The 27,574-nt window shown below is 39.7% G+C and overlaps 1 protein-coding gene and 1 long non-coding RNA gene across 2 annotated transcripts in view; both read left to right on the forward strand.

The window, feature by feature from the left end:
• akap9 (A-kinase anchoring protein 9) overlaps window positions 1-27,574 on the forward strand; it is a 66,153-nt gene that overhangs the window by 20,113 nt on the left and 18,466 nt on the right. Inside the window, exons 11-27 of the mRNA XM_022747152.1 lie at window positions 2,812-2,959; window positions 3,195-3,265; window positions 3,359-3,476; window positions 3,697-3,794; window positions 3,882-3,987; window positions 4,340-4,574; window positions 6,632-6,692; window positions 7,632-7,979; window positions 8,542-8,820; window positions 10,742-10,866; window positions 11,158-11,276; window positions 13,116-13,348; window positions 18,832-18,994; window positions 21,473-21,567; window positions 22,019-22,136; window positions 24,148-24,380; window positions 26,027-26,146. Of these exons, the coding sequence (XP_022602873.1) occupies window positions 2,812-2,959; window positions 3,195-3,265; window positions 3,359-3,476; window positions 3,697-3,794; window positions 3,882-3,987; window positions 4,340-4,574; window positions 6,632-6,692; window positions 7,632-7,979; window positions 8,542-8,820; window positions 10,742-10,866; window positions 11,158-11,276; window positions 13,116-13,348; window positions 18,832-18,994; window positions 21,473-21,567; window positions 22,019-22,136; window positions 24,148-24,380; window positions 26,027-26,146 (2,670 nt within the window). The remainder of the gene's footprint in view (window positions 1-2,811; window positions 2,960-3,194; window positions 3,266-3,358; window positions 3,477-3,696; window positions 3,795-3,881; window positions 3,988-4,339; window positions 4,575-6,631; window positions 6,693-7,631; window positions 7,980-8,541; window positions 8,821-10,741; window positions 10,867-11,157; window positions 11,277-13,115; window positions 13,349-18,831; window positions 18,995-21,472; window positions 21,568-22,018; window positions 22,137-24,147; window positions 24,381-26,026; window positions 26,147-27,574) is intronic.
• On the forward strand, window positions 2,932-3,408 carry LOC111222972. The gene is made up of 3 exons (XR_002665156.1): window positions 2,932-2,959; window positions 3,195-3,265; window positions 3,359-3,408. It is a non-coding gene; the product is annotated as an uncharacterized LOC111222972 (long non-coding RNA).

The following is a 27,574-nucleotide window of genomic DNA, read 5'->3' on the forward strand; positions in this document are numbered from 1 at the left end:
TATCGATATTCTGCTCATTTCTACTTTTAAAGGGGCTTTATACAATATGTATGCTTTGCTTTTGTTTGATGCTGCTCTTCCTCAGTCTGAATGTTAACATTGGTTTTAAAAAGGACTGAAAATAAAAAATAGAAGAAAAAAAAGAAAAAGAAGGAAAACAATCACCCACAGTTTTCTGTTAGCTTTGAATCATTGCCGTTGTGTAGAAATGTGTACATTCTAGTTTCTTTCCATCCTGCAGGGAGTGAAGGGTTTGAGGTGAGAAGCCATTTTACCCCAGTCACTTCTGTGTCTGTGTCTCAGTTACACCAAGCAAAAGATAGTTTACAGTGTCTGTCTGCCATTTCACATCCGTGGTTCATATTGTCTTTTGTCACCTCCTGGGTTGGAACACTACACATGGGCCACGATCTTATTTTCAATGTCCTTGACCAAAAACACCTAAAATGCAAGTTTTGAAGTCTTTTAAAATAATTTGAACATTTGCTTTTGATGCTTAGTGACTTAGGAAAATGACATTTTTTTTAGATATGTCTTTGATGTTCCCTTTAAGACGTTCTACATTTGTATAGTCAACACCAGAACTTAGACCAGGTGTTTTTTTAAATGAAGTTCTGTGTATAGTCACACACACATTGACCAACTTCATGTAAAGCTGACACAAGGGCTTCATAAACAACACTCTGGAGAAATCCTTCATGCTGAAACAGAATTGCAACAAAGGTAAAATAGACAATGATCAGAATCTTTTTATTAAAAAATATAGTGGATAGTTTTACTAACAATTTAATTTCTGCACTTACCATAGAGTTCCTCTCCCCTCCCTCTCAGGAAGTGATACATAATGGCTCATCTTGTCTTTCTGTCCATTGACATCATATTTGTCTGCATCTGCACTGGGATAATATTTCAGACAGTTTAAAAAAAAAAAAAAAAACTACATTACTTTTCTTCTGCTTGCTTATGTAGGTGAGCAGACATGGGATGGGCGGCCACCACACAGAGCCTGTCGTGTGTCATGGAGCAGAGGGAGAAGCAGAGACCACTGAGCATGTAAATGCCACTTAAGCTCACATCCTGCCCTTTGCTTTGCAGTGTCACTAGTTGCTTTGATACAGCACATCATACAGTATAAAGGTCAATGGATAGGTGCTCACACAGCTGAAATACAACAGGCCTCATATGGCAACAGTTTTGTATTCTCACCCTAAATCTCTTATTTTTGTGAGGTCTTCACAAAAGAGCTTTTCTTCTTCTTAACCGTGCTAATTTGTCAGAAAATGCTCGTTTCAGCCTGATCATGAAGAGGTTTACTTTAATGAGATTTGATCATTTGCATTATCACTCAAATCACACAAATTAGAACAGTAAAACAAACAACTGTGAAGCTTCAAGTCCTGCAGTCACAAATAAACAGAGGAAAACATAACAACTTGAGCCGTGTCACCAGTCGTGTTAGATGACTCAAAACAATTACAGCTGCCAGTGAAGTGTCATCAGAGCATAGCTGTACTGTGACAGAGATGAAGGAGCAGTAGTTTTACATGAAGTAAAATGCTGAAAACATCTTTCGAAAGCAAAGCAGTCCATGACATTACACTGTTGGTGCAATGGAAGATGATCTTCGACAGCGCCCTGAGGCGGCCGTCAGAGTGACAGAAATGTGTTTGCAACGACTGAACAGTATAAGTTGCTGTACCAAAATATACCAACAAAATCTAAAAACCCGCTGAAATGTAACAGTAAATTGACAGGGTGAACACAATATTTATTTTACCATAAGTTTTTTTTTTAATCAATGTATTTTATTTGACTTAATTTTGACATCATATTAAACACCAAATTAATTAATATTTAGACAGTTTATCATATGACAAGTGTTTTTCCAGCTGTGGAGAAAGGCACAGTATCTGCAACAACTTGTACAACAGGTTTGCACCGCTTGTGAATATCATTTGTACCTAAGAAAAGTTTAGAACGGAGAAACTGCAGAATTTTCTTTAATCTCTCGATGTGCCACTTAAGAACAAAAGTGTTTTGTAAGAGAAGTTGTTTTTTATGGGTTGTAGTAGTCACGGTTATGTTTCTTAGTAAACTTGTACAGCTTTCACCATGGAAAGCAATTCTGTTTTTTATTGTTGTTGGTGTGTATGTCTGTGTGTAGCAGCGGCACATCATAACCCGGCTGCAGTCTGCGTGTTATCTGCATGTTTTTAAGCAGCAGCATCTGAGTGGTCGCAGCTTTGAAAGGCCTCTCTTCACTACACCGTCAGATGTAGCACGGATGAGGATATTGTATCATAACAAAGCAGTTTAAATACAGCCTAATTAAAATGTAGAGTGCACTTTAAAAACATGTGACATCAAAGGTAACAGAATCGTAATTTCATAATTGTGTAACCCTAACGAATCTGCGCTAATGCATAATGCATAATTAGAGAAAGAGGCCTCAACGTGTGCCTTTTGTTCTAGTTTAAAGAAGTGGTAATAGCCAATCTCTCATCCTGGAAACAGATGGCTGCTCTGTCGTAGAAACAGGATTATGTTATTTAATCATTTAGCTTCTCTGATTAGCAAATGGATGCATCATGCTGTGTACTTTAATTTGTAATCAATTATAAGTGATGTGTATAACTCTTCAGTCTCAACAGCATTTTCTTTTTGCCGTTCAGTTTTGTCTGGTTGACCGCTTTTAGGAATATTAAGACAAATGCTCAAACATAAAATCAAATTATATACATGGAAAAGGCTGTTCATTATTGTGTACATTATTCCAACCCTGTTAATGTGATGGTGTCTTCGTGTGTTAAGGGTGAGTGCAAGCTGCAGATGGAGGCCCAGCGCATCAGCCTGTCTCAGATCCACGCCGCCCAGCTCGAACTGCTGCAGGAGGAGACGGACTCCTGCACACACTCTCTGGAGATGAAACTGCAAAAGCGGAAAGATCACGGTGACCTGGGTGAGCAGATGCGTCGTTGTTTGCCTTTGTGTGCATCTGTGTTTGTAGGAAAGCAGCAGTCCCCTCAGGAGCTTTGATCACTCATTCGTGAGGGAGCAGGATTTTGGTGTGCTGGTATACATTGCAATGTTTTTGTATTTGTTTGTTAGAGATGGCTGTGTATTTGTCCGAGAAACACTCAGAACATTTGAAACATTTAATTAAATGTGTCTTATTTTCTGTTTTTTTTTAACAGATGAGCCAAAAATGTTCAAATATCAGAATATGTTACAAATTGTGTCAGAGGAATGCAGTGAGATCATTCAGGTAATTATTGAATACAAATACTGTAGTTTCCTGAATAGATTTCATTAATATGTGTTTCCACATTACTATAACATGCAACCATGTCTCTTTCAGTCTTTTCGAAAGATGTTTGGTGAAGACTTTTTGGAGAGTGTTGATGTGGGCCAGCTGCCTCCTTCAGAGGAAAGACCAGAAACTAGTGAATCCACCCCCATTGTACTGGAGGCCAGAGGTCAATTTTCTTTTTAAAATTAAAAAATTTAAAAAACTGTGGGCGAGTGTAAAATGTCTAAATGTCTGTATATGCACTGTATATCTGTATATAACTCTGTATATTCAAAACCTAGCAACATATTCATATTCATCATCCATAATCAAATAAAAGAGAAGAATCTAAGATGGGGTTAATTAGAATTTCATCTGATAATATACATTGCTTTCTCTTATTGTAGAGCTGTACAGAGACCTTCAGCAGGTGAGGGAGAGGATCGAGCAGGAACATCAGCGACTGTCACAGCTCCAGACTTTGCTGAGAGCTGATGGGAACAAGGTAAGATATGTTGACTGAGTCTTTTGAACGAACAGAGAGGTTGACAGTGTTAACAGAGACACACTAACTGTTCTGTCTGTGTCTCAGATGATGGAATTGCAGATGGCGTACGATGACCTGAAGAGCAGCAGTGAGAAGGAGATCTCTGACCTGCGTGTGCAGGTTGCCACCTTAAGCCCCTCCTCAAGCAAAGGTAAACCTGGAGTTAAACCCACTCATGAAAAATCTAAAGCAAATAATTAAGACTTTAATGTGGAGAGACAGTGGTAAGAAACCTTCACACCCTGCATGTGGATATACTGTAAAACATATACCTGTAAATAGCAAATATCTGTTAACTTTGTAATTGGTTTAAAAAAAAAAAAAAAGACATTCTTGTTGTTGTCGTCTGTGCCCTCATGTCTTACTATATGGAGCTGTGGCCTTTTGCCACGACAGAGGCGCATTTTTCTAGGAAGGAAACTTAAAGTTCCACGTGATTGATTCTAGTCTAAGCTATCCAGTTGAGTATCGTGAATTTGACATTTCACCTCTGTATCGGTCAGATCCAGAGGAGCAGGCTGGTGCACCATCTCCCTCCATAACCAAGGAATTACAGAGGCTGAAGGTTGAGGCTCAGGAGAAGCAGCTGCAGCTGGAGGAGAGTCACAGACAAGAGATGGAGCATCTCAGAGCTCACTACCAGCAGCAGGCCACAGAGACAGAGGAGCGTTACGCCACTGAGCTCTTCATGCTGCAGCAGCGACTGCAGGAGGTCACAGGCTCTGAGACGCACTACAGGTGAAGACACATGACAGATTCTCACAGTTGTCAAAGTTTTCAGACTTAGCAAAGTGCCTTTGTAGAGCAAACCTTACATAGACAATAATTAGGGACTACATTTGAGAAATAAACGTTAACTACAAGAAAAATAAAAGTTTTACTTTCTCTAACGTACATTTTACTATTACATTGCTTTACCACAGAAACCTTTTCAAACTCAAAGTTTCAAAATCCTCATCTCTGTGATGTTTTAACAAATTAAGAGAATATAGCTTTATATTTGTTCCAGCATATCCATTAATTTCTGTAAGTAAGTAGTAAGTCAAAAAATATCCACGGGGGGTGTCGAGTGGCGCAGTGGGTTGAGCAGGCGCCCCATAAGTGGAGGCTACAGTCCTCGCTGCAATCGTCCCCAGTTCGAATCCCGTATCGGACGGCCCTTTACTGCATGTCATTCCCCCTCTCTCTGCCTCCCCATTTCCTGTCCCTCTTTACTATACTATCCAATAAAGGCATAAAAAGCTGTTTGGGAAGAGAAAATGATGGTCGGATAAATTTAACTTAGTATGGTAAACAATTTAGTTTGACTTTCTCTTCCACTGGTTTTTTTCTCTCTCCCATTTACTGTTTTCTTTGAATTAGAAGAACTCATGTTAGCAGTTGTTCACTTGGTTGATTTTTGTAGTGCATGTGTCAGAGGAGTCTAAGCAGACTGAGCTACATGACTTCCTCCAGATCACCTCTAATACAAGCTGGTCTGCACATGCTGTGTAGCACGTGGAAGCTCCCTGACCCAGTTACATTGACAACAACTAATGAAATATTCACTAGGTTGTTTAAAGTGTTATTCATGCCTTTTGTTAGCCCACTAACCTATAAAAGTACCTCTCAGCCATTCCAGATGGCTTTCTGAGGGAAGTGATCAGTGAACCACAGACGTGCTGCATAGGAGACAAGATGAATGAAGCACTACGAAGCACTCAGCAGGAAACTGAATTTGTTTTTTAATGAACTTAAGGTTCACACTGAAATGGCAAAAGTATCAGGTATTTGCTGTGAGGTTTATGTATAAACCACAGGCTGTATATAAAGATGTATAAAGGTCTCCATTTATAGTTTTCAGTATAAACATGTGTATCACACATGGCTTATTACACAGGATATATTCCTTCCTCAGTGCCAAGGAGAAGCTGAGTCCCACTATTGCAATGAAAACTGAGATGCTGCTGCCCTCCACTGTTTGATTTTGTAGATACAGTTACTACTGTGGTTTTCTCAAAACTTTTCTGTCCAACAACCCCGGCTGTGTTCAAGAAAAAGATTCCCAGGCATACAGTAAAATATGGAATCCAATTACAAATATCCAGATACGTTATATGTATATACAGTATAATGTAATATGTTTGTCCACTTACATGGGTTTTGGAGTGTTGGTTGGACAAAATAAGGAATTTGATAATTTGGATTTTAAATTATAATGGGAAATATTCTCTATTTTCAGATATTTTATATACATGTTAATCCTTTAGTCTAGAAATTAATTTGCAGATTAATTGATAATGTAAATAATCATTAGTTGCAGCCCAAATTATGTCATCACTTCAGTTTGTGTTTACTTTAAACTTTTGGAATTTGTATATAATTTTTATATTGTCTTATAAATGTTTTGTTGTTGTTTCTAAGCCAAATTTATTAACTATCAAATGGTATCACAGATAAATATTTAGCTTTAAGTGCTCACAATTGGAAAGCATGTGAGCTTTAGCAAGTTTTGAGTTTTGCACCCGACTCATATGAAAGTAGGTGGGATAGTCTCCGTCGTCATATTGCTGTAGAATTTGTTGGTAGCGACAACCCTGGGTGCATTTATTATTAGTAATACCAGAAACAGTGCCCCCAGTAAGCTGCTTCATGGTCCTTTATAGATTCATTCTTACCTGTAATATAAAACAATTTTGGATACTAGGATATATTTTTTTCTAGAGAGGAGTAAGAAATAACAATCTGTGTCAAACTTTTCAACTTCAATGAGATCCACAGAACAATTCATTTTGACATTGCGTTTTGTCTTTCAGCCTGTCCACAGTTTCAGAGTCCAGCTCTGAGAGGACGGAGGAGCACAGCGAGGAACTAAAGGTTTGGCTCCTACATTTTTGCCCTCATTTAAATCTCCCATGTCAGATGCATCACATCTTAGTATGAGCTAAAACGTGTACATGCATTAAGACGCTATGACAGTAAGGGTGGATGGGAGGGGGCAGTTGCAGCCTTTAGGCTAAAACATGTCCTGAATCCCCAGCTTTGCTCCAGAAGCAGCATCGTGAGTGGACCTATATCTAATGATTAAAAGGGTTGGATGTTACATAACCCGGCACTTTAGCGTGTTACTCATGAACCAAGCGGACTTACTCTAGTTTTGCGGCTGCATTAAAGGAGGATTCTGTCTTGCGTGAAGGAACTGCACTTCATTTAATCCATCTCTCACTCGCATCACACCAACCTCCATCCTTCCTTAGTTTCCGACCTCAAAACTCCACATCCTATGTGTGTGAGGCTCTGACATCCTCATGCCGAGATCAGACAGGAAGATAGTGGGAGATTGAGAAGCGCACAGGAGGAGCGAGAACCGGAGTGGAACTGAAAAAACTGGGCATGATACTCTTTAAGAGATTGTATGTTTGGGTTGGAAAAGTTAAACTTGAGGCGAGTGCTAGCCAAGAAGCTGAGTGACTGTGAAACAGACAAGACAGGGATTCATCATGAGACAGAGCAGTAGTGTCTTAGGGGAAAATATAGCTGTAATGTAATGCAAGACATCTCTTTATCGCGCTATCATCCCTGAGGTCGGAGAGAACAAAATGGTGTATTTATCAGTGGTCAAAGGGTGGGTGGGGTTTGGCTACAGTAAGGAAGACCTGTTTATTTCAGGAACAGTCTTGAGGAACTTTTATTGTCCATAACTTCATATCTTGTTATCTGCCTCATTTTGAAAGACTACAGTCTCCTCTTATTTGGTACATTAATTTTTTTAACTCTTCCTCTCCTCCTCTTTTCTGCTTTCTTCTCTCTTCACAGGACCTGGGTGAAGAGGAATTGTCAGAGGGAGGTGTGGAGTTGCGTTGGGCTGCCAGGTCTGCAGGCCTGACGGCACAGCTGCAGGCACTGAGGAAAGCGCTCTATCACAAGTATCTCCAAGAAGTCGCTGCACTCAAAGAACAGCACAGCAGCGAGCTGAGGAGACTGAGAGAAGAAAAGGGTCAGGAGGGGAAAAGAGAGGAGCGCCAGGAAGGGAGCGGAGAGAAAGAGCAGGATCTCAACGGTATCATCGGCGCTGGAAGCTCCACTGAAAGCCTCGGGGCTGCAGGGCAGGTCGTGTTGGAAGAGAAACAACACTGGCAGAGAGTAGAGGAGGAAGTTGCCAAAGTAGGTGGCCATGCATTTTATATTTTCATGCAACTGTTCTCTGTATTGCCATTATCAATAGAACTGTAGACACTAGACAGTTGTATTATTTTATTGATGTGAAAAGACACATTTGGAGCTGAAACAAACAGTAGACCAATTGGTTAATCATTTAAGACATTTTATTAAACAAAAATGGCCAAAATTAAATTGTTGTAGCTTCTTAAATACAAATATTTTCTGATTTTCTTGGTCTTGTGAGACAGTAAACAAAATATCTTTGGGTGTTAGACTGTTGGTCGGACAAAACAAAACTTCTACAGATGTCATCTCTGCTTTATGGAGTTTCATTTTCACTTTTTTTCTGACGTTTTGAAGACCACAAGTTAAAGAAAACAATCAGCAGAATATTAGCAGATAATGAAGGTAATTATTGCAGCTATAGTTATAGTAGAAACCTGAGAGGTTACTCACAAAGAGAAAGAAAGATCTACAGAGTCATTCTGAAAAATATGAAATGTGATCCTCCATTATGTCACATTATAGAGTCCTTAAAAACTTTTATATCTGTGTTTTCTGACAGGCCATTGTTCAGATGTCAGTGGAGTTTGCACAGCAGACTGAGCTGGCTCGAATCAGCAAGCGTGCCTGCCAGGCGAGCACCTCCATGCAGACCCAGCTAGATGAAGAGGAGGTGGAGGAGAGGGAGAACGAGGAGCGGACTTCCAGAGCTTCTCTCAGCCCAGGAGCCTGGCTGGAGGAGGTGGAGAGGGAGAGGCTGGAAAGGGAGCTGGAAGAGAGGAACGCAGAGATCCGAAAGCTAAAGGAGGAGCTTCAGAAAACTGAAACGGCACCTGAGCAGGTCAGTGTCACTCACTAACTGAGCTGTCAGAACAAAGACTTGATTTACTTTCACCACACTTACTGCCATGTCACTGATTTTTAGATACACTGTCAGTGCAGTGCAGGTGTTGCATCGATTGGACTGAATCTATATACTGTATCATTGATTATGTATGCTCGAGCTGTGATTAATGTTGTTTTCTCTGTTTTTTACCTACTCACTGTGACTTTGTGTCCGTAAGCTACAGTCAGTAAATGTGGTTGAGGCTGTTTTATCTTGCCTTGAGAGCCTGGACCCTGTAGAACAAGACACACACTGTTACTCTCCTGTTTAAGTAGGGAACAGCATCATTATTCTTTCGCTCTTCTATACTTACCTTTATACAATAATCATAATCTTTTAATAATCACACATGAACATAACCAGTTTTAGAGTAAAAACTTCCTCAGAGTCTCTCACAACAGTTTATTGATTAGACAGGGGGAATATTTGTTTATGCACTTCACTCAAAAAAGAATATTTTACACTCTAGATCATGCATACTTTCATCATCTATCTACTTCACATGACCTGATTTCATCATGTTGATTTGGGATTTTCTTTTTTTAAGGCACTGCTCATTTCTTGAAGAGCTAATCCCAGGGCCTGTCAGCCTTTCACTAACCATTTATTGCATGATTAGGCTTTAACTGCGATAGCAGTGGCTGTCAGGTTCAGTATTCTGCGTGAGATCAGTTGCTCCAACACACTCTAGGTGGTGATTCAGATTCATGATAATTTAGTAAAACAACGGTGTAAAGATCCTGTTATTGGTTTAGATTCATTTTAATGATGAGAAAAATATTTTGTCCCAGCTGAGATGTGTACATGCACTATGTTATTCCCTCCTAAATTCTCCAAAATTATGTAATTTCTACAAAAACAAGCACCACCTGACACCTACTGTGGAGTTGATCCACAGAAAATAAAAAGGTTGATAAAGGTGACTTAAAAGGCTAGAAGAATCTGTTGTTAAGAAATCTCCAGTATACAACTTTTTGGACAAACCTCTAATGTTCTCTAATGTAAAAAAATATATAAGGTAGGTCTAATTTCTAACAGTGAAGCTTTGCTTTACAAGTTCACAAAACAAGATGAAAAATCAATTGATGATAGCATGTGGTTTCTATGTATGCACCTTAATGCATAATTAATGTCTTGCAAGCACTTCTACTTTGCCCAGTTTGTTTTCTTCTCGTTTTGGTTGGTTGGTCAATACACTTTTTGACTTCAGTACCACAGTCATATAAATTCAAATCTGTTAAAATATATCATTTTTTCATTGTATCATATTAATGTGTGTAAGGTGGGGAACATGCAGTATAAAAAATTTAACTAACACAATTTACCTTAAACCACAGACCTAAAAGATCAGTCCAGAGTTGAATCAAGGCCTCTCTGACATGTAAACATGTCTGTCTGAAAGTCATGTTTACACCATACTAAATGTTCAGTGCTGAATGTTGTCTATTAGCAAAAACTATAAAAGTGTCACTGAAAACATGTGCATTCATCTGTCTTTGATTGAAACCAGTGCCAGTCTCGGTCATCTGCAGTCTCTGCACTGTGGTCGTGTCTGTGAGACTGGAGCTGCATTTCTGCCTTTTCCCCAGGAGGTGGAGTCACTGTGTCTCAGGTGCACCTGTTGCCATAGCAGCACAAAGATAGTAGTGTTTCTCTGGGCTCCAAGGGAGTTAGAAGTGCGTCTTTGTGTGTGTCTGTGTCCTCGTAAAAGGGCAGTGTGTTTTCTACATGTGCCTTATTTGAATTCACTTTTACTATTGGTCCCACATTCAGCCACACTGTCCACTGCAGTGGAGAGTTTTCAGAGGTCAGTTTATCCAACTGCAACTTTGCAATGACAGGGCTGCTGTCTGTGTTCTCTCTCCTGCCTGTCCAGGCCATTAAGAAGAGAGAAGATGATCAGGAGGAAGAAGAAGATCCAGGCGGGCCGGGAATAAAGCAGGCTTATGAACACAAATCGTCTTCATCGCAGGATGATGGAGAGTCGTCTGACACTGAAAGGTAGTATTGCATTCATCCTGCTCTCTAATCATCTAACAATCAAATCAGCTTTGTGCACATAGAAAAGTTGTTCCTTTATGATAACATGCCGCATGTTTCCTTGTTTTATTTCTGTTCATAAATCAGAAAATATTAATACTGATTTCCAATTGAAGCCATAGTAGGCTCGGTTTTGATTGTGTTACAAATGAATTGTTACTATAACCTCAAGCACTTCTATATCTTTTCTGAGCTACACTTCAGGTATTTAATTTTGGTTGGTATTAACTACATGTTTTCTCTTGTTTTCAGAAACCTGTTGCGTAAGGCCAACGAGAAGCTTAGTCAGGTGCTGGTTGATGTCCTGAAGACAACAGCAGCAGCAGAGGAAACTATGGGCCTCCACATGCAAAGTCTGCGTGATGCTTCCGGTGCAGGGCAGCAGGCTGCACCGCCCCACTCCACTTCACAGAGAGCAACCTGCCAGAGAGTTAACACACAGCCCGTCAGACCTTATACTGCAGGCACGTATCTTAAAGGTTTAGAAATAATTTTGGTAAATGCTGATCTCCCTATCCCAGCAGCAGGTTCAAAAGCCCATCTGTCAATAGAAAGACCTCGGTTTGTGCACTGTACTATAGTTGTTTGTGTGTTACAGTTTTTTAAAAAGCAAAACATCAGAAAATAAGAGTGTAAAGTTTACAAAATTTAATTATGACAACACTTACCTTACAGAATCTCAGTATAGGTCATGAGCTGCTGCAATAGGCCATCGTCAGACTGACCCCAAATCCAGTTTATGACATTTTATAGAGTAGAGCTTAGAATCAGTTTGCATTTATTAAGTCTGTATACCAAAAACATGTGCAAACCAACCCAAGTACTACAAATCTGCTTGAAACCACATTTATTTGGTTTCTCAAATTAGATAGTCACTGTGAGAGAGAGACAGGAAAGTCAGGGAGAGAGAGAGGGGATGACATGCAGCAAAGGGCCACGGGTCGGATTCGAACCCATATCCGCTGTGGTACACGCTCTACCAGGTGAGCCACTGAGGCGCCCCACCTCCCCTGTTGTCTGTTGTACCATGACAACATCATGTTGTTGCATGACCAAAGAGTTAATCCTCCTCTCTTTTTTCATATGGCCTGGAGTTTTTTTTTTTCAGTTTCTATATAGAAAACACACACTTAGTGTATGTGTTTACTCGTGTACAGTTGTCATGCACAAAGTCAACGTGATCACATAATGTGCAAATTGCTGCAAGGACAGTTAGTCCTGTAATTCAGATCTCAGAAAAATATCAAATTCGCCTGCAGTCTGAATTGTTCATTATAAGTGAATGTGGTGACTCCATGGCAGCTACAGACAACAAAGTCTCATGACAACAGTCTAATCCTTTGACAAAATAGTAGCTATGGATTAATTGACCAACCTGCTATTAGGCTCTTTCTTTTTTTTTAAAGTAAAATAAAAAATTCTGAAAATGTGTGACTAAGAAACTCATATCAGCTTCATTCTGGCCTTAACCAGTTCCATGCTTTCTGTTACGTGCATTACAGTATTGCATTATTAACTAGATTTCAGTTTAAATTTAGGTTAAACAAATGTAGTCCCAGTCACCATATGGGACAGATGCCATTGAAATTACACTCATTTAACTGCCATCCATTGTTTTTTTATATGCATTTTCTTAAAAGCCTGCTTTTCCACTGTGCTGCACATGCTACACACTGCTGTAGATATCACTCATAAATTAGTAATCCTATGACCCCAGGCAGATTGTCACAGCTGGTCTTATCACGTGCTTGCATGCAAATTATGGTTGAAATTACATAACTGCATGAGAATTTGTATGTATAGTGGTTGCGTTTATCTAATCATGTTTTGTATGTAAATAACTTTTAAAGTGGGTTAAGCAGCAGTATTACAGTAAAATACACAAAAGCACCAAATACAGAGGGGCAATTGAGAGTTTGAACCATAACCAAACCTCCTGCTGTCATGATATTCCTCTGAAAATGTCAACATGAAGTTACAGAGTCAAATTACTGAAAGTGAATGACGTCATGTGAACTAGCTTAAAGGCAGTCGTGTGAACGTGGTGTACCCATTTGACCTGAATGATGTATGCACCTACACCCTTACTGTGGTTTTTATTTTTCATCTTAAAATAACTATTAGTGACAAAATATCTGAGTGGAGTTTTGCATTAAATCTCAGCTCTGTGTGTGATGCATTTCTGCTCTCTGTTCCTCTGGTCACACCAGGTCACAGTGCAGAAAGTTGGCATAGCAGTGATACCAGCGCAGACGATATGAGTTTGTGGTCTGGGGAGACGGAGGCTCATGAGAGTCTGGAGGTGTCCCAACAGATGATGGACAGTCTGCTGCTGGGGGCGGGGACACAGTTAGAGAACGAGGAATATCTAATGGGCATCAGCAGCCGACTCCAAACGGCTCTGGAGAAGATGTTGATGACCATCACCGACACCACCAACCAGGTACAAACCAAACGTTGTTGGCTAAGTGGTCTGGGATTCGTGTTGTTTGCTTCCATTCTCTGCACTGATTGGCTAGCTCACCTCATTTTTCTTGCCTTAATGCAAATAGCACTTTCTGCTGGCCAAGAAACTTTCATTGTTTTAACCTGAGAAGATAAATTATTCTGTTTTACAAAAATAATTAGTAATTATTTTTTCTGAAATATTCTTTCATATTTTTGCAAACAAGTAGCCAAATCTGAAATATCAAAAAAATGAGCATGAGTTAGCCTTGTCCCAGAGCTTTGAATTGCTGCTCACATATCAGATTTGTTTAGTGATTCACTCAATAAAAGACAGTAAAAGTATCCATTATAAAATATAAATATACATTTATATCAAAACAATTATGAAATAAATAAATGTAAGTTAAAGAAAATTAATGAAGTTAAACGAAAATTCATAAATTCAGTCTGATTGGTTGGCTAGGCATGATATATACAAAAGAAATTAACTGTTTATAGTAGAACTTTCTGGGAAATACATCTAATTGCTTTTTTGCAGAGAAGATTGATACCGCTCTCAGGTGTTTACAGTAAATAAGTAGCTGGAAGCCAGAAGAAGCCAGAAGCTGGTTAGCTTAGCTTAGCATAAAGACTAGAACAGGGAATGAAACAGCTATCTTGGCTCCGCCTGAGGGTAATCCACTTAAACACACATCTAAAGCTGACTGGTTAACACATCTTGTTTGTTTAACCCATACAAGCGGCCAGCAGTATCAATCGTCTTGTCCTGCAAATAAGCATAACTCCCAAATTGTCAAACTATTCATTTAAAAAACTTATTTTGCTCGTTTTAACTTTCCTGATTTACATAGATTAGATAATATTAGAAGAAATTGAGTAAACCAGACGAAGAATTCTAACCAGACATCTGAAGCCACCTTTATATACTTGACACTTTTTTAATACTCGTCACTACAGATGGTTCAATAACCGTCCCTAGTTTAAAACCCCTGGTCAGGTGAAGTGGATTTTTTAGCGAGTTGAGGTTTCAGATGGATTTGTCATGAACGATCCTCTGTGTGTGTGTGTTTGTGCCTAAAAGTTACCAATAAACAGAAAGCTCTAGTGACACATTTAGCTTTTGTCAAAACATTTAAATGCCCACACTCAACACAGTTAACCCCCTATGTGGGTTTCTACGCCCGTTCATGGAGGTATAATGGGGATGAGGTTGCAGAATGTGGCCGGCAACAAAGTTGGCCTGTCTAGAATTCACACACAAAAGAGCTGCCTCATTCCCAGTGGTTGCCTGTAGATACGAGTTGTATTTGCACTGTGCTTTTGTTTGGCTGACCAGCCTATCATAGTCCAGTGAGACAGAACAACTCCACCCCCCCTCAGGCTGTCTATGTAGCGGTGTCAGGCCACAGAGACAGAGCCAGTTTAAGTAGGCCATTGAATGTGTTACTGTAACTCACTGCACAGCGCATCTTCCCGTTGGCTGAAATACACGCATTATTCACGCTGAGATGGGTTTTATCTTGGTGATCTAAAAATAGCTTTAAAGAAATTTCGAGCCGAGCAACACAACATCATTGTCCCTGCATCCATCTGCACTCCAGAGTGCATGTTGGTTGAATGTTGTATTCTATCCAATCATTTTGCATATTTGGGTTTTTAAAGGCTTAATTCAACACATTATCACTACAATAAACCCACACTTTACCTTTTGCTTGGGCATCGTTTCTTTTGCAGTAGATGATAATCAAACTAATTGATTTTGTCAGTTTGTCATTTTTAGAATTATTACATATTATAGCATTGCATTTCATCCACAATTAACATTTTTATACCAGTGACACAGTCACTGAAATCTTGATCTGTGTTTGTGTTACTAAAGAATAGTGCTGAAATAATAAGTTGATTTACTGGCAACAGTTTTGATAACTGATTCATTGTTGAAGCAGTTTTTTTAAGGTAAACGAAAAATGGCAATCTTCTGTGATAGTAAACTGGATATCTTTGAGTTTTGGACCGTTGCCAGGATAAAACAAGAAATTTACATATGACAACATGGATTCAGGGAAAATATCTTATAATTCTTAAATAAAGATTAAAATTTTCAAAAGAGACTTGAAAATGAAAATATTTGTTGTTTGCAGCATCAGTAAGGAACCATCTAGTTTTTACAAGCTGCTTACATGTAACACAGTTTACATCTCTTCCAAGTAAACACAATTAACATCACAATAAACTTGTAATCAACAAAACCACTAATGGTTTATTCAATGATTTTCCTGCTGCTATAGATCCAGTGTACATTAGTCTGTCAGTGAGCCGTGCTGGATCATCATGTCTGGACCGTGAAGCAGCGTCGTGAACAGAGATTGATGTAACGAGCCGCTCAGGAATGTTAAGTGTCTTTGTTGAACTCCTGCTGTAAATTATTTGCTCGGGGAAGGTGTTTACTCACTCATTGCTCACCACCCATAATGCCTTTGAGACGCTTCAGTGAGAGGAGGAAATTGTTCATGTGCGAGTTATGACGGCTGACATGCCAAACAGTAGGTGGGACCGAGAGGCAAAATATTAGAACACTTTAATTGCTTCTTTTTATGGCGATGTAGGGAGGGAATCCGGTTTGACAACTTTTTGTGGAGAGGGTGTGTATTGTCTCTGGTTATTTGTGTCTATGGGGAGGCTGAGTGAGATCTATTTGCAAATCTACCTGGCCCACTGGATTGAAGCCACGCCTGCTTCCCTCCCACTTTTGCTGAACAGTATCCTGCTGTGTGCGATCAGTATAGGAAGTGGAAGAAAGATCCTCCTGTCTGAGTGGGGAAAAGTGACCTGAAAGTCTGGGATTTAACCTTTTTTTTTTTTTTTTTTTTTTAAAGCACATGGGTAGACAGAGGCAAAGTGAGTGTAACAGAGTGACGTACGTAAACCTCGCCTGACAGGAAAGCTATCTGGCATCAGTGAGTAATGTGGTGTGAGCGAGAGGCGTGTGTGGAGAGGGAATGACAGTCCTAGAAGGAAGTAGGAAGGAAAGAGTGAGCGGCTGTCATTTCAACCTCTGCTGGCTGCCGATTGGACTAAACAATTAAAAGGGGCCTCTGGGAGGCTTCCCTGCAGGTCGGGGTTGCTACGGTGGCATAGTATTGTTAATGAATCTCCAGAGAGAGAGCGAAAGAGAGAGAGAGAGAGAGAGAGCTGGAGCAGTCGCGGGGGAGTGAGGTTTACAGAGCGGCATGATATGGTTTTACTCTGAAGAAAGAAGGTCAGAAATAACACAGAGCGAAGGCTGGAGATCTTCAAAGAGGACATGAAGAGGAGAAAAGCTTGCCTTTGTGTTGACATACCTACTGCGGTCATGTTCAGGAATGCCCTTTAAGCTACCGGACCAAGCTGTGGTTTCCACCTGCTGTGGAAGATGACACTTTTTGGTAGAACTATAGAAATTCTCACAGTTGCTGGATGATTTTTTTGTCTCAATATTTACCTGGAACTTGTTCTACCTCAACCAGGCAGCATGTGATTGACGTGAATGTCACTCTCTCCAAATGTTGTTTACTCTTCTTGCGTGTGTGGCAAACACATAGAAACTGTTGCTTGGAGCTATTCATAACGGTCTCTCACTGCTTCATTCCCCACTGGACTTTATTGTCATTTGCGGTTGCACAGCTGAGCCTGTCGGATCATGGCAAATTGAAACGTCTTTTGATGACTCCAGAAAAAGAGCCTCAACGTAACAAAACAAGCTTGGAAGTTCTCCCTTCATTCGTCCATCCTTTACCATGGATTCCTACCGCTCTTACTGGAACTCCAGCATGCACAGCAGCACGTGGTTGGAGGGGGAGGATCAGGATGTGTACGAGGTGGAATCTCGTGTACCCCTTCCCCGACCTTTCCCGGTCTGCAGCACCTTGAACGAGAAAAATGCTGTGGTGGTGCAGACACAGATCTCGCATGTCAATCACAGGACTAATGGTCACTTGCTTAAGGTTATCTCCAAAATCTCCTTGCCCACTCCTCCTTATACAGTAAGTTTTTCAGCTTTAACGCACGACTGTACAGTTTTTAAATTATACATATAGAGGTTTATGCAATTTTAAATAGTCTCGGGGCATGTACTGTTGATTCATATCTTATGGGCAAATTTCCTTACTGCCTTTTTTTTATACAGTTCATGTCTACACATGCAGATGTGATGCAAGATAAATGTTATTCCAAGCAGGAACTTTCTGTGCTGCTTTTGAATCGGTAGGTGAAAGATTGTATGACTTCTATGTGGCAGGATCACTTTACCACTTCCTGCTTCCCGTAATGTTACAGTAAGACCTTTGCTCATGGAGATATGCAAATCTATGGAAAGTAACTGAAATGAACGTGGGCACGCTGGCAGTTAATTGCATAATGATGTCTTTATAGGAGTTTGTCAAGGAAAAGATGCCTTCTGTCACCTGACCAGACAATCGACATAGAAATGTGATGTAATTATCTCAGTGTATTTGTCACATTTGCACACACCTTGTTTTGTTATTGACTTTTGTACCAGTTGCCTAACAGTGATAGCGCACATATGTTGGAGACTGACTGAAAAACATTGCACATTATATATAGAGACAATGAACTGTGTTGTCAAGTCATTTGCAGAAGTGGTATATTCTTAAAGGTGACAACAAAATGCTTTTCTAACTAAGTTAAAAATAAATTGCTTGAGATGATTTATCAATTTTACTTTTCAGCTGCAAATCTTTTAAATGAATCAAACAAAATCTCCCTCTTTCATTGAGTTGACAAAGTCTGTTTTCAAAATGGGCTTGATAATTTGCTTGAAATCAATATCTACTGTATGTATAGACAGCGTCATTTCTGTTATCTGGATATATCACTATATGGCAATTGTATGCAGAATCACATGTAAAATAATCAAATGGATATTGACAGCAATGTGCTGTTTCACTGGTACATTATGTGAAACCAAACCTTCCATATATAAAACAAAAACTAATTTCAGAATTGTTTATTTCCAAATTATAACATGATGTGATCATATCATCAACAGGTAAGTGCAGCTGTACTCCAGACAGTGGATGTCATAATTAGCCCTTTCAGATGATAAACAGATATCTTGTTTGTCACTTCCGTAACGTTGAAGAACCTGCAGTTTTAAAAAAGAATGGTGGAAACTGAAGCAGCAGATACTAGACATCCTGGCTTTCAGTTCCTAGTATGGGTTAAGCTCCAAAAGCAATCAAATTCCACTTCCATTATTGCAGATTGATAGCATCTCTGATTGGCCTTCCTGCCTCCTAAATGCCTGTCTCATACATTATAACTCTGATGACACCATTAGCTGTGAATAGGTGGAGCCGCTTTAGGGCAAGAGGTTAAGATTAAAAACAGTAGAAATTAATGTCTGCTCAGAATATTTAATGCAAAAAAACATTCCCTCCAAACTATTCTGCTTGTGTGACACCATCTCTTTCCCCTCAGCTTGAACATGCCCGGATGACCCAGACCGAGCTGATGCGGGAGTCCTTCCGCCACAACCAGGAGATGAGTGAGCTGCTGCAGAAGCAGGAGGAGCTGCAGGAGAGAGTGTCCGAGGAGGCCCGGGCACGGGAGCAGCTGGCTCTGGAGCTTCACCGTGCTGAGGGTGAGTGGTTTTTTTTTTAGTGTTTTTTTTTTTTTTTTTTCGAGTCTCTTTTTTAAACATGAAAAAACTCAGTTGCATCAGTTTTAGTTTTATTTGAATGTTGATCGGTTTTTATGTGCTCCAGGACGTTTAGCACGGCAGCAGCGTTGAAAGTTCATAGGCCTTCTCAAAGACAAGCAGTCTCTTTATAGCAGGAAATGCAATTTCACTCACAATTTCTCTGTGGATACTAATTGGTGATCTGATAACAGAACTGATTACAGAAAACAGAGAGTGCTGCGTTAGAGAGCATAAGGACCTGAAGAGAAAATACATGTGTGCATGTGTTTGGCGGAGGGAGTGGGGGTGTTACTGGGAGTGAGGGGATCAGCTGTTTGAAAGGGAGAGTAAAGGAGTGTGAAGACCATCTGTGGTGAGAAATCGACAAATGGTAATTAGTGTTTGCTAGTCTGTCTCTGGTTTGTGTTTGAGCAATTGATTATATCTGCATGACAACTACATTTTTGTGTATGGAAGTGAATGTATTGCTGTGGGAACAGAGAAAAATCCTCAAAACAATGACAGTAGGATTTTTTGCAACTTGAGAATTTTTTTTTTTTTTTTTTTTTTGGGGGGGGGCATGCTGTCCCATCCATGTCAGAGACAGCTGGTCCATGAGGGTCAACTGTTACAACCACATCCACTCACACACACACCAAACCCAGTCCACAAGGCTGTTTTCAAGCCTTCTTTAGTAAGTGTACAGTCCAGCAGTCACTTCTTGATCTATGGCTTTTTGGACACACTGAACGATGGTGAGTTCATAGCTATTTCTAATCTTATATTGTTTTTTATTTGGGAAGGATCCTGTTACAATGGTTGTTTTATGGATATCCAACAGAGGTGCTGAAGAATAGCAAATATTTGCCATCATAGAAAAGCTTTATAGTTTTATAGGGCTGACCATCAAAGCCTGAGACCATGTGGCAAACTGTGGAAAATAAAACCAAGAACAACATTAAAGAGATTAAGGCTGTAACAGTTATGTTTATTATCAATTAATTTGCTGATTATTTTCTTGATTATTCATTTAGTCTACAAAACATCAAGAAATGTAGACAGATTTATTGTCAAAGTAAAGCAGCCAAACCTCAGATTTTAGAAGCTGAAACCAGAAACTATTTAACATTTTTGCCTGGAAAATGACTGAAACACAATTTTCAAAATAGTTGCTGATGACTGATCTGGCAGTCGACTGATTGACTCACAGTTGCAGCTTTAACAGAGAAAGAAATGCCACACAGCAAAGAGTTACAGAGCAGCTGTTCCTATATGGTCATGTGGCATGCCTCTTCTTCATTAAGGGAGTGTTTGAAATCTGCTAAGCTGTCTGGTGGACATCTATTTAGGCAAATGCCAATGAATTGAAAGACAAATATTTCTTCTTCTATTGTGTGGATGATACGCGCAGAGGTAAAAGATCAGGGTGTGGCCTTTTCAAACTGGTTTTGAGTTAACCCAAGTGACAGGCTCAACCTGGATGATGTGCTGATTGATGGAACGTATAACATTTCAGTGAATGAGAAGTCTGCCTTTGAACCAGGGAAAAGGTCAAGTGAGATGGCTGTAATGTCGTGATGATGTGTTTTTGTAGAATGAGGAGAGCTCTGTGTGTTTGGTTGGACAATGTGTTTATTTAGCCAGTAATCATGTGCATCTGATAGCTGTGTGTCATGGAGGGATCCCTCCTTAGGCAAACTTTACACACAGCTTTGGTTCCTGCTCACATGTCTGAAATAGAATGATCCCCTGACAGCACAGGTGACATTTACCTTCTGACTCTTTCAGTTTAAAGTCAGATAGGGAGCTCTTTGAGCACACACGAGCTACAAACACGCAGATTCAAGTCAGAAAATATATATATAATATAGATTGTACCTCAGAACTGGCCTCATTCTACACAAAAGTTGCAATTACCGTAAATGAATAAATGGTTTCTGACCAGTCTGTTAGTGTGTGAATACCTCCTCTCCTGTATCTATGAATTGAATGCCATCCTGGTGCATAATGCTTGTTGACCTGTGATAGAGCAGTACAGTAATCATAGAGCTTTGCATTGTGTTTACAGCTCAGTCTCGTACTTCATGTCAAGCAAAATGGGTCAGACACGCTCACTTGTGTTCATCTCTGCGTTTGTATGCATGTTTGTGTGCCTCTGTGTGTTTCTGTGTTTTTGTTTGCCTTTGTGTTGTTGGTAACCTTGGATTTTGTATCCCGCTGTTAAGTGTTCATTCATCTGGATGGCTGCCTTATGAGCATCTGTGTGTACGTGTGTGACTGAAGCTTGACAACAAGGTTTAACCTAATTCCTCTAAATTCTCTTGCTGAGTGATTGCAAGAATGGGGCTGAACGAAAGATGCAAAAACTTTAGAAAGGGGCTGAAATACTCAGAATTTCCCTTTTTATAACCGTCCCCCTCCCCCTTTGTCTACATTCAGGTCTGATCGATGGCTACACAGGTGAACGGGCTGCATTGGAGGAGCAGTTGCGACAGAAGGAAGAGCTCCAGCTGAGCCTCGAGCAAGAGCTGCAGGTGAGGCATTCCAGCTGCAGAGAGGAGGAAAATTAATTACCTTGTTTAAGAGACGGCACATGACCTGACTATGTTGAGAGTCGATTTCTGTATTTTGCCTCTAGCATGGCAGAGTAGTGACTCACGTGTAAGTACAATAACTTCAGGCTGAATTCAGTCTCTGCCAGAAGAAAAAAAAACATAGAATGTGTTTATCTAAAATAAAATCTGGGTCATGAGGTAGTTTTGTTTCTCTTTAGAGTCATATTCATGTATCGTCTACATCTATACTCTACATATTTCATATTGTCAGTAAATCTCATTAAAAGACCAAAACCTACTAACAAGTATTTTCTGTGAAGCCCAAGTCAAATATAGCTTTGCAAGAAAATTTGTTTTGTTTTTTGTGGGACACATTTTGATATAGGCATTATCTCCTGTGCTCTAGCTGAATTATTCTTTTTCCCTGCAGGTTACAAGTAGCCGGCTGCACGAGTTGGAGCAGGAGAGGCTTCAGATGCAGGAGGAGCGGGAGCTGCTGTCACGGCAACAGGACGCTATGAGGGAGCACGCCGGGCCCCGTGAGCTTCGTACGTATCCTAGAACTCCCTTAACGAAGGCGGGAAGAAATTGATATGGAGTTTTAAGTAACCTACAGTATTCACATGTAGTTATTATCCTCATGGTTGAAAGGAAAACATTTGGAGATTAATTTATTCAACATGTTCTGAACATTAAGTGCAAGTGTACATTTTGTTGCCTTGTAGACATCATAGTTAGTCGATCATAAAGAAAAACGGTAGTAGTAAATGAGGAGACAAAAGTAGAAGATCTCCAGAGAACCACAAAGGAGCTGAGGTTTTGAAGAGTACAGTACAGAAGTTGTCATTGTTCCAGCTCCTATTTCAAAGTACTGTATTATCTTATATATTATACTTATATTATATATATATAAGTATTGTGTATGTCATATTGACAGTATACACTTCTATATCTGCATCTATACTGGTTTCAGGGAAAGATGTAAAACACTCATATTGATTTCCTCTGTAGATCTTGTATTGCTGTGGCCCAATAAAAGTGATTAAAAAAGTTTATGAGCATGAAATAAATGGGCAGCATTATCAGTGACAGGGTTAAAGACCAAGGGTCAAAAAGTCGCTAAAATGTTTATTTTGTTGAATGTTGAAAGTAGCAATGCTGAGGAAACTCTTCGGGCTTATCTACATTTCTTAAACACTTGCTGCTGGTTCTTGTGACACAAGTCATAAATTTACAGGTACTTTCCAGGAAGAGCTCTGGAAGCATTAAGCTTGACAAGCTGTATCTGCTAATTTTGCACTATATAACTCCTGTATTATCAAAAAGGTATTCCATGAGTTAATTCACTGATGAAATGGTGAGTATTCTGTATTGAAGGGTATAAACCAGATTGGGCTTTTTCAGGAACCTTTTCCTTTCACAGCATCCTCTCTGCAGAAAAGCACTGCCAGTCTATCTTCACCTTTCTTTCTCCTTTTTTCTAAGAGTTGTCCTGTTCATGACAAAAAAAACAAGAGCATGTTAAACTCCTGTGCTTTCTTATTCTCCTGTAGGCCTAGTTGAAGCTGCAATGGTTGCAGCACCTGAAGCAGGTGTGTCAACTTTGAGCATGGCTCAGTCATATCTATATGTTCTTTTAATTGTCTACTGTAGCTGAGTGACAGTATATTTCTCTAACCCTAATCCAGCAACTCACCAACAAAGCTTGGAGCTTGCTTGCTATGGGCTCACAAACTCACTCAGTTCAATCACTAACCTTCGCTTCAGCTTTTCATTTTGATTGATTTTTGTCCTGGTTTGTCATTTTTAATGTCTTGGAGTCAGTGTTAGCACTCATTTTAGCATGATGAAATGAAAGTAATCTTCAGACATTTATATGTAGTCATTATTTCCTAACTGTCAACCATCTTCACTCTGAGTTAAAGTATCTTTATTTATATTTTAGATCTGTAGATGCTGTGTTTACAGCATTTCTTTGAGTGAGATGATTGGCCGTTCAGGAAGTCCTTCTCCCCTGCCTGTAAATGCTTATTGGGCATGGATATTGCAATGTCTGGACTGTCCACGTGTCTGATCTGTCATTTGCACTCTCTCACCTTGTTACTTTTGCACTAATCCTGCGGGGTTTGGTCCTGGGTGAACCGGCGGGGGTTGTTCACTGGTGACAGCAGGAGGGCAAAGAGGCACCATGATGGGTGGTCATTTTTGGTAACGGGGCATTATGTTGGGAAGCTGACTGAGATGTTAGAAGAGTCTGACGTTAGCCATTTATTCAGATGGTGCGAAGTTATAAAAGTAACCACAGATAATGAAATCAAAGGCTTTTCAAAGAGAAAGTTGACTATTCTTTTGCATGGGAAAGGTGATCACCGTGGCAAAAAGCAAAATTAGCATTAAATCTAATCACAATGCTCACAGACTTCAGACTCTTCAGATCCATCTCAGCATCCTGTTAATAACTGAAATCAAACCTAAATGACTAAATAGCTCAGTTCAACCACCTTTGGTTGCCAGGCAGTGACAGCTAACCTCTCCTCCTTCCTCCATCGTGTCCTGTAGACCTGCTGGAGGAGACGGAGAAGCTGATGAAAGAGAAGGTGGAGGTCCAGCGGCAGGCAGAGAAGGAGAACTCTGACCTCCTGAAGCAGGTGAAGCTGCTGGAAGCAGAGCTGGAGGAACAGGTCAACAGGGTGATCGAGCTGGAGCACGCTCAGAGGACAGAGAGCGGAGACCAGCAACAGCAGATCCAAGCTCTGGAGAAACAGCTGGAGAAGAACAGGAAGTTCCTTGACGTAAGTGACTAACAAAATGAGCTCCACTGTCTGAGGCAGTTTAATTAAATGTTCTAAAGTCTGTGATATCTTTGGTTTTAGATGGATTTTATAGACTAAAAGATTAATTAATAGTGAAAATGAAAGTTAGTTGCAGCCCTTGTTCTGAATATGTTTCCTCTTTGAGGAAAGTTGTGCAAAGTTTATTTTTGTTCTCGTCCACTTGCATCTTATTGTCCCTCATCAGTCAAATGCAAATAACCAAAGAGGCATGAAACAACTTAAATCTATTTTAAAGCTACATACCTTATAAGGTGTATACTGTAATAATGATGAGTGTTTCTCGTGACACACCTCTGATCATTTACTGACACCTTCATAGTCCATCAACAGGTTTAGATAGAAAGGTTATTTTACTTTTTTGACAGTTGACTGTAGGACTGATTTATATTATATTTTATTGGTCAATAAAAGCTTAGCGTTCACTTGCAGGTGGATAACTTGACACAGGGATAAGGCTGCGGCAGGGCTAGCTGTTAACAGCAGATTTAGGCTCAGCCTAGTGGGCCTATCCAAAGCTAAACTGATGGTTTTCATGTTTTTTTTGCGGGGCCTCTCTTGTATTTGTCTAATGAGTTTTGTTCCCATCATCATAAATAGGCCACTTGGCCAGGAGTTGGCATGTGATTGAGTGGATGTGGTTTGAATGTAGATTCCTTTTATTCTGCTCTGCTGTTTTCTGTTATGCTCAAATATTAGATAAGCACATTTGTGAACATGTGATTTTCTGATTATTTAATTAATTATTCATTATTTGGCCCTTCCTTAATCATCGATATAGACACAAACAGTCTTATGTTTCTGCTGTATGCAGTAAAAATGGAAATTTTGATTTCATTTGTGTTTCTATTTTGACAGCTAAAGGTGCAGCATGTTTTTCTGTTTCGTTAATGTACTCATCTTTTTGTGATCAGTTATCGAGGCCTGACAAACCCCATTACTGATCATGTAAATATTTCTTGGGCATTTCATTTTAAGGTCGTCTCCATCTGAGGTTTTACTGGAAAGAAACTTAGTTTTGCCTACATTTGTGGAACTGCTGGCACCTGGATATACCGCTCCTGCCATGTAGTTACATGGGAAGTGTTTTTTTTATAGAAGTCATCAACAGGACAGTATTTCAGTGTATGAGATTAGTCAACTAAAGGTCAATCTACAAATTCTACAAAACTCAAAACATGTTTGTATCTTCTCAACTACAGCTGCTCTTAGAGTCTGACGGTCTCTCTATAACTCTTAATGATGAATTATTTCCTAGTTATGTTATCATCTGCAGGAAAGCAGCATTTACTAACAGTTAAACTCATCTAGCTCGGCCATCAGGCGGCCCTTAAAGCGTACTACTTACTTCAGCTCAGATTTGTGTAGTAAAACATAGACTAGATAGCGGGGAAGAAATACTGAACACATAAACGCCTCCAATCACTAAAAAAATGTTTTTCGAGTAGTTCTTTAACCAGGACTCCAACTTCCCAACAGGTGGATTCAAAATAGAAATTCTTATAACTGTATTCATATAAAAAATATGTATCCCTCTTAGTTTGATACCTTTTTTTTGGTATTCATCATTATTAATTTGACTGTTCTGTCTTTGTTTTGGTGTCCAGGAACAAGCTGTGGACCGAGAACATGAAAGGGACTTCTTCCAGCAGGAGATCCAGAAACTGGAGCAGCAGCTGAAGAATCCGCAGAAGCTTCAGACCGGCTCTGAGCAAAGAAACCAAGAGGTAACAGGAGAAAGCTCTGTGTTCCTCCAGGGGAACAGGCAGTAATAGAGATGTTCATTTTCTGAGCGTAACATTGTTATGGCTACAACACTAAGCTCAGAGTCGCACAGCAGAACAATAGAGCTGGTAGAATTACCTGTGCTGCCTCGAAAGTGATACCAAATAGTGGGAGTGTTACGCAGGGGAAAGAGTGAGATTAATGTTTGTCCTTGTGAACTTTTGTAAGTTGTGTAATAGCGGGTTGTATTTCCATGATCATCAAATACACAAAACACTGGGAGTGAGGTCTAAGACTTGCTAATGTTTATGCAGCTTTTACTCAAATACAAGATTTTGTCTAAAATAAAGCCAGGTGTCTGCATCAGGTGCATTTTGACACAAGGACAATTCAGTTACATCATATGAAATGTGACTGACTCTGATGTCAGGTTTCAGAAGTGAATACTCATGTCAGTTCATGTGACAGTTTACAGGCTAAATTCAAATAATTTTGCTTAAAGCTGCACTAATTGATATTTTTATATGAACAATGGATCAAGTGACTGTGTGATATGAAAGGGGTTGTTTGTAGAGATGAATCACCCAACTCAACGTTTTGGTTTTACTGTCCACAGCTTTCCTGTTTTCTCACAGCGCTCACCTCATTTCTAACCTCAACAGACAGCTGTTTTTTTCTGATAAAAACTCTGTACAGTACCTGCTGAGATTCAAACAGCCGATACACAATGTTAACGACTAACCCTTGAACACCTTTAGAGCCAGATTATTTAGTTAGTTAGAAAACAAAAAGAGCTAAAAGAGAATGAATATTGGGCGGAGATTTGACCAGAAACACGATCAACTTCTGTTTACATCTTGTTCCACAGGTTTTAACCCTGCCTTATTAAAGTTGTCAGCATGGTCACCAAATCACAGAATGATATTTCATCGGTCTCATTCCTCACAGCAGTAACATCCACTGTGCCTGCATTGCTTTTGCTGTTCTGCTCAAGTAGTCATCATTATTTACTGTCACGTTTTTTCTTTTTCTTTTTATCCAAATCACCATCTAGCCACTAGTTCTCTCTGGGCAACGAGAAATGTAATGTTGATCGACGCTGTCATGTCGTGGAATTGCAGCACATTTGAAGCGTCAATTATGTCCTCAAACCAATCGATTAGATCCTTGCCCACCACACCAAAGTAATTTGCTTGTAAGGATTTCACCCTGTTTATAGTCAAGGCGTCTGGTTTGTAATAAAGACAAGAAACTGTGAGATTCAAATGATTCTCCTTTAGATAATATAAAAGAGCACAGTCATCTTTGGAAAATCAGCTGTTCTGGTTTATGGGCCCTCAGTGCATTTCACTTGCCTGATCTGAAACATCACATGACAAGATAAGTCAGTTATTCGTTCAGGGGATAATGACTGATGCTTGATGTCAAAA

This window comes from Seriola dumerili, unplaced genomic scaffold (genome assembly GCF_002260705.1).
Source record: "Seriola dumerili isolate Sdu_G_001 unplaced genomic scaffold, Sdu_1.0 BDQW01000110.1, whole genome shotgun sequence".
In the NCBI taxonomy this organism is placed as follows: domain Eukaryota; kingdom Metazoa; phylum Chordata; class Actinopteri; order Carangiformes; family Carangidae; genus Seriola; species Seriola dumerili.